The 14,657-nt window shown below is 43.2% G+C and overlaps 1 protein-coding gene and 1 long non-coding RNA gene across 2 annotated transcripts in view; both read right to left on the reverse strand.

The window, feature by feature from the left end:
• The window catches only part of ppp1r13l (protein phosphatase 1, regulatory subunit 13 like), an 81,297-nt gene that overhangs the window by 14,110 nt on the left and 52,530 nt on the right, over positions 1-14,657 (reverse strand). Inside the window, exons 3-4 of the mRNA XM_052469222.1 lie at positions 11,325-11,437; positions 7,791-8,457 (exon numbers count right to left, since the gene is read on the reverse strand). Of these exons, the coding sequence (XP_052325182.1) occupies positions 7,791-8,457; positions 11,325-11,437 (780 nt within the window). The remainder of the gene's footprint in view (positions 1-7,790; positions 8,458-11,324; positions 11,438-14,657) is intronic.
• Positions 11,461-12,281, reverse strand: LOC127909696 (uncharacterized). Its single transcript, XR_008072335.1, has 2 exons — positions 12,121-12,281; positions 11,461-12,014 (listed from the first exon to the last, which is right to left on the reverse strand). It is a non-coding gene; the product is annotated as an uncharacterized LOC127909696 (long non-coding RNA).

The following is a 14,657-nucleotide window of genomic DNA, read 5'->3' on the forward strand; positions in this document are numbered from 1 at the left end:
GGCACATCCTAAAGAGTCAATGTAGTGGCACATGGAGTCAATGTAGTGGCACATGGAGTCAATGTAGTGGCACATGGAGTCAATGTAGTGGCACATGGAGTCAATGTAGTGGCACATGGAGTCAATGTAGTGGCACATGGAGTCAATGTAGTGGCACATGGAGTCAATGTAGTGGCACATGGAGTCAATGTAGTGGCACATCCTAAAGAGTCAATGTAGTGGCACATGGAGTCAATGTAGTGGCACATGGAGTCAATGTAGTGGCACATGGTGGCACATGTCAATGTAGTGGCACATCCTAAAGAGTAATGTAGTGGCACATGGAGTCAATGTAGTGGCACATGGAGTCAATGTAGTGGCACATGGAGTCAATGTAGTGGCACATGGGTCAATGTAGTGGCACATCCTAAAGAGTAAATGTAGTGGCACATGGAGTCAATGTAGTGGCACATGGAGTCAATGTAGTGGCACATGGAGTCAATGTAGTGGCACATCCTAAAGAGTCAATGTAGTGGCACATGGAGTCAATGTAGTGGCACATGGAGTCAATGTAGTGGCACATGGAGTCAATGTAGTGGCACATGGAGTCAATGTAGTGGCACATGCTAAAGAGTCAATGTAGTGGCACATGGAGTCAATGTAGTGGCACATGGAGTCAATGTAGTGGCACATGGAGTCAATGTAGTGGCACATGGAGTCAATGTAGTGGCACATGGAGTCAATGTAGTGGCACATGGAGTCAATGTAGTGGCACATAGAGTCAATGTAGTGGCACATCCTAAAGAGTCAATGTAGTGGCACATGGAGTCAATGTAGTGGCACATCCTAAAGAGTCAATGTAGTGGCACATGGAGTCAATGTAGTGGCACATCCTAAAGAGTCAATGTAGTGGCACATGGAGTCAATGTAGTGGCACATGGAGTCAATGTAGTGGCACATGGAGTCAATGTAGTGGCACATCCTAAAGAGTCAATGTAGTGGCACATGGAGTCAATGTAGTGGCACATGGAGTCAATGTAGTGGCACATGGGGTCAATGTAGTGGCACATCCTAAGTCAATGTAGTGGCACATGGAGTCAATGTAGTGGCACATGGAGTCAATGTAGTGGCACATGGAGTCAATGTAGTGGCACATGGAGTCAATGTAGTGGCACATGGGGTCAATGTAGTGGCACATGGAGTCAATGTAGTGGCACATGGGGTCAATGTAGTGGCACATCCTAAAGAGTCAATGTTGTGGCACATACTAAAACTCGTAGTGTGTAAAAATGTACACATACCGTATGTATAAAAATATACTGTACATATGTACATATAAATATATACTGTATGTATGTATAAATATATACTGTATGTATGTATGTATGTATGTATGTATGCATGTATGTATAAATATACACTGTATGTATGTATGTATGTATGTATGTATGTATGTATGTATGTATGTATGTATGTATGTATGTATGTATGTATGTATGTATGTATGTATGTATGTATGTATGTATGTATGTATGTATGTATAACATATACTGTATGTATGTATGCATGTATGCATGTATGTAAATATAAATATATACTGTATGTATGTATGTATAAACATATACTGTATGTATGTATGTATGTATGTATGTATGTATAAATATATACTGTATGTATGTATGTATGTATGTATGTATGTATGTATGTATGTATGAATATATACATGTATGTAAATATATATACTGTATGTATGTATGCATGTATGTATGTATGAATATGTACTGTATGTATGTATGTATGTATAAACATATACTGTATGTATAACATATGTATGTATGTATGTATGTATAAATGTATAAACATATACCTGTATGTATAAATATGTATGTATGTATGTATAATATATACTGTATGTATAAATGTATACTGTATGTATGTATGTATGTATGTATGTATGTATGTATGAATATATACTGTATGTATATACTGTATGTATAAATATGTATGTATGTATGTATGTATGTATGTATGTATGTATGTATGTATGTATAAACATATACTGTATGTATGTATGTATAAATATATACTGTATGTATGTATGTATAAATATATACTGTATGTATGCATGTATGTATATATGTATGTATGCATGTATAAACATATATGTATGTATGCATGTATAAATATATACTGTATGTATGCATGTATAAATATATACTGTATGTATGTATGCATGTATAAATAAATATACACTGTATGTATGCATGTATGTATGTATGTATGTATGTATGCATGTATAAATATATACTGTATGTATGTATGTATAAATGTATGTATGTATGTATGTATGTATGCATGTATAAATATATACTGTATGTATGCATGCATGTATAAACATATATGTATGTATAAATATATACTGTATGTATGTATGTATGTATGGTAAATATATACTGTATGCTAGTATGGTAGAGTATGGCGTATAAATGTAACGCCAGGTAGTGGGTTCAATATGGACCATGTATGTACGTATGAATGTATGCATGCATGACTGTATGTATGTATGTATAAAAGCGTATAAATGGCATATTTTTTTATTTTTTTATTTTATGTATTTATGTATGTATAAATATATACTGTATGTATGTATGTATGTATGTATGTATGTATGTATGTATGTATGTATGTATGTATAAACATATACTGTATGTATGTATGTATGTATGTATGTATGTATGTATGCATGCATAAATATAATATGTATGTATGTATGTATAAATATATACTGTATGTATGTATGTATGTATGTATGTATGTATAAATATATACTGTATGTATAAACATATGGTTGTACTGTATGTATGTAAATATATACTGTATGTATGTATGCACACATGACTGTATGTATGTATGTATAAATATATACTGTATGTATAAATATATATGTATGTATGTATGTATGTATAAATATATACTGTATGTATAAATATATACTGTATGTATAAATATATACTGTATGTATGTATGTATGTATAAATATATACTGTATGTATGCATGTATAAATATATATGTATGTATGTATGCATGTATAAACATATATGTATGTATGTATGTATAAATATATACTGTATGTATGCATGTATAAATATATACTGTATGTATATATGTATAACATATATGTATGTATGCATGTATAAATGTATGTATGTATGTATGTATGTATGTATAAATATATACTGTATGTATGTATGCATGTATAAAATATATACTGTATGTATGTATGTATGTATGTATAAATGAATATATACTGTATGTATGTATGTATGTATAAATATATACTGTATGTATAAATGTATATGTATGTATGTATGTATGTATAAATATATACTGTATGTATAAATATATACTGTATGTATGTATGTATGTGGTCCTCTGTAGCTCAGTTGGTAGAGCATGGCGCTTGTAACGCCAGGGTAGTGGGTTCGATCCCGGGACCACCCATACGTAGAATGTATGCACACATGACTGTAAGTCGCTTTGGATAAAAGCTGTAAGTCGTATGTATGTATAAAAGCGTGTATAAATATATACTAAATGGCATATTTTTTTTTATTTTTTATTTTTATTTTTAAATATGTATAAATATATACTGTATGTATGTATGTATGTATGTATAAATATATACTGTATGTATGTATGCATGTATAAATATATACTGTATGTATGTATGTATAAATATACACTGTGTATGTATGTCTTATATGTACAGTACCAGTCAATAGTTTGGACACACCTTCTCATTCCAGGGTTTTTCTTTATTTTTACTATTTTCTACATTGTAGAATAACAGTGAAGACATCAAACCTATGAAATAACACATATGGAATCATGTAGTAACCAAAAAAAGTGTTAAACAAATTATTCAAAGTAGCCATCCTTTGCCTTGATGACATCTTTACACACTATTGGCATCTCAACATTCTCTCAACCAGCTTCATGGGGTTGAATTCATTTCAATTAACAGGTGTGCCTTGTTAAAAGATAAATTGTGGAATTTCTTTCCTTCTGAATGCGTTTGAGCCAATCAGTTGTGTTGTGACAAGGTAGGGGTGGTATACAGAAGATAGACCTATTTGGTAAAACACCAAGTCCATATTATGGAAAGAACAGCTCAAATAAGCAAAGAGAAACGACAGTCCATCATTACTTTAACACATGAAGGTCAGTCCATTATTACTTTAACACATGAAGGTCAGTCAATCCAGGAAAATGTCAAGATCTTTGAAAGTTTCTTCAAGTGCAGTCGCTGAAACCATCAAGCATTGAAACTGTCTCTCATGAGGACCGCCACAGGAAAGAAAGACCCAGAGTTACCTCTGCTGCAGGGGATAAATTCATTAGAGTTACCAGCCACAGATTGCAGCGCAAATAAATGCTTCACAGAGTTCAAATAAAAGACACATCTCAAAATCAACTGTTCAGAGAAGACTGTGTGAATCAGGCCTTCATGGTTGAATTGCTGCAAAGAAACCACTACTAAAGGACACCAATAATAATAAGAGACTTGCTTGGGCCAAGAAACACGAGCAATGGACATTAGACCGGTGGAAATCTGTCCTATGGTCTGATGAGTCCAAATGTAAGATTTTTGGTTCCAACCGCTGTGTCTTTGTGAGATGCAGAGTAGTTGAACAGATGATCTCAGAATGTGTGGTTTCCACCGTGAAGCATGGAGGAGGAGGAGGTGTGATGGTGCTTTGCTGGTGACACTGTCAGTGATATATTTGGAAATCAAGGCACATTTAACCAACATGGCTACCACAGAATTCTGCAGCGATACGCCATCCCATCTGGTTTGTGCTGAGTGGAATCCCCATTTGTTTTTCAACAGGACAATGACCCAAAACACAACTCCAGGCTGTGTAAGGGCTATTTGACCAAGAAGGAGAGTGATGGAGTGCTGCATCAGATGACCTGGCCTCCACAATCACCTGACCTCAACCTAATGGAGATAGTTTGGGATGAGTTGGACCGCAGAGTGAAGGAAAACCAGCCAACAAGTGCTCAGCATATGTGGGAACTCTTTCAAGACTGTTGGAAAAGCATTCCAGGTGAAGCTGGTTGAGAGAATGCCAAGAGTGTGCAAAGCTGTCATCAAGGCAAAGGATGGCTACTTTGAATAATTTTTGTTTAACACTTTTTTGGTTACTACATGACAATGTGGTATTTCATATTTTTGATGTCTTCACTATTATTCTACAATGTAGAAAATAGTAAAAAATAAAGAAAAACCCTTGAATGAGTAGGTGTCCAAACTTTTGACTGGTAACTGAAAATATAAATAAACACAGGAAAATCACATTTTACTGCAAAATATAGTACTACACAGGCCCTTAAATATAGTACTACACAGGCCCTTAAATATAGTACTACACAGGCCCTTAAATATAGTACTACAGGCCCTTAAATATAGTACTACAGGCCCTTAAATATAGTACTACACAGGCCCTTAAATATAGTACTACAGGCCCTTAAATATAGTACTACACAGGCCCTTAAATATAGTACTACACAGGCCCTTAAATATAGTACTACACAGGCCCTTAAATATAGTACTACACAGGCCCTTAAATATAGTACTACACAGGCCCTTAAATATAGTACTACACAGGCCCTTAAATATAGTACTACACAGGCCCTTAAATATAGTACTACACAGGCCCTTAAATATAGTACTACAGGCCCTTAAATATAGTACTACACAGGCCCTTAAATATAGTACTACACAGGCCCTTAAATAAATATAGTACTACACAGGCCCTTAAATAAATATAGTACTACACAGGCCCTTAAATAAATATAGTACTACACAGGCCCTTAAATAAATATAGTACTACACAGGCCCTTAAATAAATATAGTACTACACAGGCCCTTAAATAAATATAGTACTACACAGGCCCTTAAATATAGTACTACAGGCCCTTAAATATAGTACTACACAGGCCCTTAAATATAGTACTACACAGGCCCTTAAATATAGTACTGCAGGCCCTTAAATATAGTACTACAGGCCCTTAAATATAGTACTACACATGCCCTTAAATATAGTACTACACATGCCCTTAAATATAGTACTACAGGCCCTTAAATATAGTACTACACAGGCCCTTAAATATAGTACTACAGGCCCTTAAATATAGTACTACAGGCCCTTAAATATAGTACTACAGGCCCTTAAATATAGTACTACACAGGGCATTCAGAAACTATTCAGACCTCTTGACTTTTTCCACATTGCTACATTACAGCCTTATTCTAAAATAGATGAACAGTTTTTTTCCGCTCAATCTACACACAATACCCCAATGACATCACAATACCCCAATATGACATCACAATTCCCCCCTTATGACATTACAATAACCCGATATGACATCACAATACCCCAATATTTTTAAAGAAAAAAACACTTTAAAAACATTTTTGCAAATAAAGTTTCAATAAGTATTCAGACCCTTTACTCAGTACTTTGATGAAGCACTTTAGACAGTGATTACAGCCTCGAGTCTTCTTGGGTATGACGCTACAAGCTTGGCACACCTGTATTTGGGGAGTTTCTTCCATTCTTCTCTGCAGATCCTCTCAAGCTCTGTCAGGTTGGATGGGGAGCGTTGCTGCACAGCTATTTTTAGGTCTCTCAGAGATGTTTGATCGGGTTCAAGTCCGGGCTCTGGCTGGGCCACTCAAGGACATTCAGAGACTTGTCCCAAAGCCATTCCTGTGTTGTCTTGTCTGTGTGCTTAGGGTCGTTGTGCTTAGGGTCGTTGTGCTTAGGGTCGTTGTGCTTAGGGTCGTTGTGCTTAGGGGTCCCAAAGCCACTCCTGTGTTGTCTTGTCTGTGTGCTGAGGGGTCACTGGCCACTCTACTATAAAGGCCTGATTGGTGGAGTGCTGCAGAGATGGAAGGGTTGTCCTTATGGAAGGTTCTCCTATCTCCACAGAGATGGAGCTCTGTCCGAGTGACCATCGGGTTCTGGGTCACCTCCCTGACCAAGGCCCTTCTCCCCCGATTGCTCAGTTTGGCCGTGGGGCCACCTCTAGGAAATGTCTTGATGGTTCCAAACTTCTTCCAATTAAGAATGATGGAGGCCACTGTGTTCTTGGGGACCTTCAATGCTGCAGACATTTTTTGGTACCCTTCCCCAGATCTGTACCTCTTCACAATGCTGTCTCAAGCATTCCTTCAACCTCATGGCTTGTTTTTTGCTCTGACATGCAATGACAACTGTGGGACCTTAATATAGACAGGTGTGTGCCTTTCCAAAATCATGTCCAATTCAATTGAATTTACCACAGGTGGACTCCAATCAAGTTGTCGAAATATCTCAAGGATGATCCATGGAAACAGGATGCACCTGAACTCAATTTCAAGTCTCATAACTAAGGGTCTTGATGATCCATGGAAACAATCACCACCTTCCGGATGCCCCACCTGGAACCTAGGATAGGGTAAGTAATCCTTCTCATTTCAAAAGATTTAGATGCACTATTGTAAAAGTGGCTGTTCCACTGGATGTCATAAGGGAATCTTGAATACGTCTGCTAAATGACTTAAATGTAAATGTAATAACATATTTCTGTTTATATATTTTTTTATACATTTGCAGAAAAAACTGTTTTCGCTTTGTTATTATGGGGTATTGTGTGTAGATTGATGTTTTATCAATTTTAGAACAAGGCTGTAACGTAACAAAATGTGGAAAAAGTCAAGGGGTCTGAATCCTTTCCGAATGCACGGTAGGACACTCACCAGACTGGCTGAAAGACACAAAGTTCCGTGGCAGGGTGCTGGATGCTGCTGGTTGGCTGAACTTGCAAGGGGAGTGGCTTCGGCCCAGTCGTGGGGATGTCCGACCCATCGTAGCAGAGTCATACGGGGATAGCAGATTGGAGTGTGAGGGCTGTACCCTCCCCCGATGTGATTGATCGTAGCCAGGAGCAGGAGAAGGAGGGGAGTGGTTTGAATCAATATAGCTGATTGAGCCTCGCGGGCTGCGGTCATAGGTCATTCGGCGAGACGAAGAAGGAGACGCACGACGCTGGGTACGAGGCGATCGGTTGGGAGGGGTCAGCTGACCGTAGGAGGAGGGCATCACCTTACTGCTGGAGAACATGGAATCCAGGTTGGAGCTGGGGGAGTAGGGGAGGGTAGAGCTGGAGATGGGGGAGTAGGGGAGAGAGCTGGAGCTGGGGGAGTAGGGGAGGGTAGAGCTGGAGCTGGGGGAGTAGGGGAGAGAGCTGGAGCTGGGGGAGTAGGGGAGAGAGCTGGAGCTGGGGGAGTAGGGGAGGGTAGAGCTGGAGGAGTAGGGGAGGGTAGAGCTGGAGGAGTAGGGGAGAGAGCTGGAGCCTCCTCCTGTCTGTCTCTCTGAGGTTGAGGGCTGGGGCATTTCTCTGGGGATCACAGCATCAGATGTAGTCTGTAGGGAGACGAGGAGGAGTAGGGAGACGATGAGGAGGAGGAGTAGGGAGACGAGGAGTAGGGAGACGAGGAGGAGGAGGAGGAGTAGGGAGACGAGGAGGAGGAGTAGGGAGACGAGGAGGAGGAGTAGGGAGACGAGGAGTAGGGAGACGAGGAGGAGGAGGAGGAGGAGGGAGACGAGGAGGAGGAGTAGGGAGACGAGGAGGAGGAGGAGGAGTAGGGAGACGAGGAGGAGGAGGAGTAGGGAGACGAGGAGGAGTAGGGAGACGAGGAGTAGGGAGACGAGGAGGAGGAGGGAGACGAGGAGGAGGAGGAGTAGGGAGACGAGGAGGAGGAGTAGGGAGACGAGAGGAGGAGTAGTAGGGAGACGAGGAGGAGGAGGGGAGACGAGGAGGAGGAGGAGAGGAGACGAGGAGGAGGAGGAGTAGGGAGACGAGGAGGAGGAGGAGTAGGGAGACGAGGAGTAGGGAGACGAGGAGGAGGAGTAGGGAGACGAGGAGGAGTAGTAGGGAGACGAGGAGGAGGAGAGTAGGAGACGACGAGGAGGAGGAGTAGTAGGGAGACGAGGAGGAGGAGTAGTAGGAGACGAGGAGGAGGAGGAGGAGACGAGGAGGAGGAGTAGGAGACGAGGAGGAGGAGGAGATGAGGGAGACGAGGAGGAGGAGGAGTAGGAGACGAGGAGAGGAGGAGGAGGAGACGAGGAGGAGGAGAGGAGACGAGGAGGAGGAGGAGAGGAGGAGGAGTAGGAGATGAGAGGAGGAGGAGGGAGGAGAGAGGAGGAGGAGGAGGAGTAGGGAGACGAGGAGGAGGAGGAGTAGGGACGACGAGGAGGAGTGGAGGGAGGAGGAGTAGGGAGACGAGGAGGAGGAGGAGACGAGGAGGAGGAGTAGGGAGACGAGGAGGAGGAGTAGGAGACGAGGAGGAGGAGGAGGAGGAGGAGACGAGGAGGAGGAGGAGTAGGGAGACGAGGAGGAGGAGGAGGAGGAGGAGACGAGGAGGAGGAGGGAGAGAGGAGGAGGAGTAGGAGGAGAGAGAGGAGGAGGAGTAGGGAGACGAGGAGGAGGAGGAGGAGGAGACGAGGAGGAGGAGCAGGAGACGAGGAGGAGGAGTAGGGAGACGAGGAGGAGGAGGAGGAGACGAGGAGGAGGAGTAGGAGACGAGGAGGAGGAGGGGAGACGAGGAGGAGGAGTAGGAGACGAGGAGGAGGAGTAGGAGGAGACGAGGAGGAGGAGGGAGAGGAGACGAGGAGGAGGAGGAGGAGGGAGACGAGGAGGAGGAGGAGTAGGGAGACGAGGAGGAGGAGTAGGGAGACGAGGAGGAGTAGTAGGGAGACGAGGAGGAGGAGTAGGGAGACGAGGAGGAGGAGGAGTAGGGAGACGAGGAGGAGGAGGGAGACGCAGGAGGAGACGAGGAGGAGGAGTAGGGAGACGAGGAGGAGGAGGAGTAGGGAGACGAGGAGACGAGGAGGAGGAGTAGGGAGACGAGGAGGAGGAGTAGGGAGACGAGGGAGGAGGAGTAGGGAGACGAGGAGGAGGAGGAGGAGGAGGAGACGAGGAGGAGGAGTAGGGAGACGGAGGAGGAGGAGGAGGAGGAGGAGGAGGGAGACGAGGAGGAGGAGGGAGATGAGAGGAGGAGGAGGAGGAGGAGGAGGAGGAGGGAGACGAGAGGAGGAGGAGAGGAGACGAGAGGAGGAGGAGTAGGAGACGAGAGGGAGGAGGAGAGGAGACGAGGAGGAGGAGGAGGAGTAGGGAGACGAGGAGGAGGAGTAGGAGACGAGGAGGAGGAGTAGGAGACGAGGAGGAGGAGTAGGGAGAGGAGGAGGAGTAGGGAGACGAGGAGGAGGAGGAGACGAGGAGGAGGAGTAGGGAGACGAGGAGGAGGAGTAGGGAGACGAGGAGGAGGAGGAGGAGTAGGAGACGAGAGGAGGAGGAGAGGAGGAGGAGGAGGAGGAGGGAGACGAGGAGGAGGAGTAGGGAGACGAGGAGGAGGAGGGAGACGGGAGGAGTAGGGAGACGAGGAGGAGGAGGAGACGAGGAGGAGGAGTAGGAGACGAGGAGGAGGAGTTAGACGAGGAGGAGGAGGGAGACGAGGGAGGAGGAGGAGACGGAGGAGGAGGAGGAGTAGGGAGACGAGGAGGAGGAGTAGGGAGACGAGGAGGAGGAGGAGGGAGACGAGGAGGAGGAGAGACGAGGAGGAGGAGTAGGAGACGAGGAGGAGGAGGAGGAGGAGGAGGAGTAGGAGACGAGGAGGAGGAGTAGGGAGACGAGGAGGAGGAGGAGACGAGGAGGAGGAGACGAGGAGGAGGAGGAGTAGGGAGACGAGGAGGAGGAGGAGGAGGAGGAGGAGGAGTAGGGAGACGAGGGAGGAGGAGACGAGGAGAGACGAGGAGGAGGAGGAGGAGACGAGGAGGGAGGACGAGACGAGGAGGAGGAGGAGGAGGACGGGAGGAGGAGGAGGAGGAGGAGGAGGAGTAGGAGACGAGGAGGAGGAGGAGGAGGAGGAGGAGGAGACGAGGAGGAGGAGGAGGAGGAGGAGTAGGAGACGAGGAGGAGGAGGAGGAGGAGGAGGGAGACGAGGAGGAGGAGGAGGAGGAGGAGGGAGACGAGGAGGAGGAGGAGGAGGAGGGAGACGAGGGAGGAGGAGAGGGAGACGAGGAGGAGGAGGAGGAGGAGTAGGGAGACGAGGAGGGAGAGGAGGAGGAGTAGGGAGACGAGGAGGAGGAGGAGGAGATAGGAGAGAGGAGGAGGAGGAGGAGGAGGAGGAGACGAGGAGGAGGAGGAGTAGGGAGACGAGGAGAACATACACGGTATTGTTACTGAGCTCTGGGTCGGAATAGCTGAGCTGTGTGTGTGTGTGTGTGTATACCTGAGAAACAGACTGTGTGCTGGGGGAGACCTCCTGCAACAGAGAGGTAAACTCTCTGGATAACTCATCAGCCTGGGCCAGAGACGCATTCAGGTCCTCGTCCATCGTCTGGACTGCATGGTCCCACACACACACACACACACACACACACACACACACACACACACACACACACACACACACACACACACACACACACACACATATATATATATATATATTAGGATAAGCAACTACTGCTTAAATATAGAGTAGGACAAACTAGATATATTTTAAGTGTCTTATGTAAGTAACCTGACCTCTGTTATAGAGGAAGTTCAGGTCAGGATAAACTCCTGATCCTACTAGAGCTCACACAGCTGTTGTGTTATTTATCTACTGACCCAGAGTCAGATGAGGCCCTTTATCTACTGACCCAGAGTCAGATGAAGCCCTTTATCTACTGACCCAGAGTCAGATGAGGCCCTTTATCTACTGACCCAGAGTCAGATGAGGCCCTTTATCTACTGACCCAGAGTCAGATGAAGCCCTTTATCTACTGACCCAGAGTCAGATGAGGCCCTTTATCTACTGACCCAGAGTCAGACGAGGCCCTTTATCTACTGACCCAGAGTCAGATGAGGCCCTTTATCTACTGACCCAGAGTCAGACGAGGCCCTTTATCTACTGACCCAGAGTCAGATGAGGCCCCTTTATCTACTGACCCAGAGTCAGATTAGGCCCTTTATCTACTGACCCAGAGTCAGATGAGGCCCTTTATCTACTGACCCAGAGTCAGATGAGGCCCTTTATCTACTTCATCTACTGACCCAGAGTCAGATGAGGCCCTTTATCTACTGACCCAGAGTCAGATGAGGCCCTTTATCTACTGACCCAGAGTCAGATGAGGCCCTTTATCTACTGACCCAGAGTCAGATGAGGCCCTTTATCTACTGACCCAGAGTCAGATGAGGCCCTTTATCTACTGACCCAGAGTCAGATGAGGCCCTTTATCTACTGACCCAGAGTCAGATGAGGCCCTTTATCTACTGACCCAGAGTCAGATGAGGCCCTTTATCTACTGACCCAGAGTCAGATGAGGCCCTTTATCTACTGACCCAGAGTCAGATGAGGCCCTTTATCTAGTCAGATGAACTCATGGGTACCATGTATATATCTATGCATGTAGGGTGAAAAGAAGTTGCTAACTTGCGTTAGCGCAATGACTGGAAGTCTAAGGTAACTGCTAGCATGTCATTGTACTAACGCAAATTAGCGTTGCCTCGCGAAACTATTAAAATCCCTAAGTAATCCCTTCAAGATGTTGTACTCACATAGTGTGTTACTGCCACAGCCAACACAGTGGTTATGTACAGTGGATCTCCCTTTAAAAGTTGTGTCGTACCGCAGCGCAGCTTGCTGGCTGTCGCTGAATTCTACGGTTATTTAAGTGTCAGCCATTGTTGCCATTAGACCACCAGAGGGCATCTTTGAGAAGCATTTGACTGTTATTAAATATTGACTGTACTAGAGAAAACATTTTTTTGTTTTTTGTTATTGTAAGAACATAGTATATGGGATGGATTTTAAGAAATGTAGCTTAATTTGATTAATGTTATGATGTTTCTCTTCCAAGAAAAAAAAAAAAAAAATAGAGAGAAGAATATTTCTCTGTACAATGGGACCGGTCAGGAGTAGACTACGAGTGAAGAACAAAATAATCCTAACATTTCCCCCCCAAAATCTGATTGATTTATCAAAACCAGTCTCCATGCTATGTCATTCAGGGATATTTATTCCCACAGTAATTCGTTATGGATCCATTCCATTAATATATATTTAAAGTCCCTAAACTTCGGCAAGTGTCTATTGTCCTGCTGATAGTTGAAATAAAACATCTGGATTTTGAATTATTATTAACGGAAAGCATAAAGATGTTGATGAATAAATAGTGTACAGTATATGCGTTATCCGAAATTTTGCGGTTGCATGAGGTTTGTCGTTAGAAAGTGTAAAATGTAGAGTACTTAATACATTGCAAATTGGGCGGGATTTCTTTTCCACACCTACATTAGCCGAGCGATTAGACTATCATTTTATAAAGGTTGGAGAGTCTATTAGTCCTTCAGTAGGTTATAACAATCTATGCCTTCGGGGAATGTTTAAAAGTCCAAAAGTTATGGATGGAGTTAGAATTTTGGCTGTCAGAAGTATTACAAATCAACGAAATGTCAGCCTTTTAATGCTTTATTATCCAAATGTTTAAAGTGCGCGTGGGCGACAGAGAGAATGCACTTGACTGTGTTTAATATTAGGAGGAGCTGAAAATTGCGTGTCAATTCATAAACCATGTGCCATGGAATTGGTTCATCGAAAATCTCTTCCCAACTATTTTGCAATCTATATGTCACAGCTGTCATTTTTTTGGTCCTTAAATGAAACTGGTATATATTTTTATTTATCACAATTTTGTTTAATTAACAAATGTTAGTCTTTAATGCAGGGCCAACAGACACGTTCATTACTTTTTCCCCCTTTCACGTGCCCTTTCCATTTTTACGGTAAATCTGCAATTAGTTGGTTGTAATTTTGGGTAGAGCAGACATTTCCATATGTCTGTGTTAGTTAGCTGCATGTGTGACATAACGCCACCAGTCCTATTTATGATATAACTTACAAAGATTATACCTTTTTTTAAACTTTTTTTTTTCAAAACTATTTTTTTTACATTTTTTATCGATGAGTATATTTGAGTTTAACCACAATATTTGTTGTATTATTTGTTATTTGTCTGGTGGATTAAACACCAACTTTCTATGGTTTGTTTTTAAAATAGCGATATTGGAGATAATTTATTTTTCAAATAACCGAAAGTGAAAGGTTGTAATGTGAATAGGGAAAGGGAAAAAGCCAATTTTTGAACATGGGGTGAGACTTTCTTACTAATCTGCTAGAGAACCAGTTCAGATTTAAGTATAACTTGTCAGACACCTTTATCATTTAATCATTTCTGCCCTCCGAGGGCCCTTTTAAGTTTGTCTGGCTTGCCATTACAAATGAAATGTCACGCCCTGCCCAGAGAGCCCTCGGGGTTCTCTATGATGTAATAGGTCAGGGCGTGACTAGTTTTTTTTCTCTTCTAGTTATTATAGTTCTATGTTGGTGCGTGTGTATGGTTCCCAATTGGAGGCAGCTGATCATCGTTGCCTATAATTGGGGATCATACTTCCGGTGTCATTTCTCCCACCTGCGATTTGGGATATTGTTTTGTTTCGTGTTAGTGCCCATGTGCGCCACGTATTTGCACGTTCGTTATATCTTTGTTGTTTTTGGAAGCTTCGCTATTAATAAAAT

This window comes from Oncorhynchus keta, chromosome 1 (genome assembly GCF_023373465.1).
Source record: "Oncorhynchus keta strain PuntledgeMale-10-30-2019 chromosome 1, Oket_V2, whole genome shotgun sequence".
Classification (NCBI taxonomy): domain Eukaryota; kingdom Metazoa; phylum Chordata; class Actinopteri; order Salmoniformes; family Salmonidae; genus Oncorhynchus; species Oncorhynchus keta.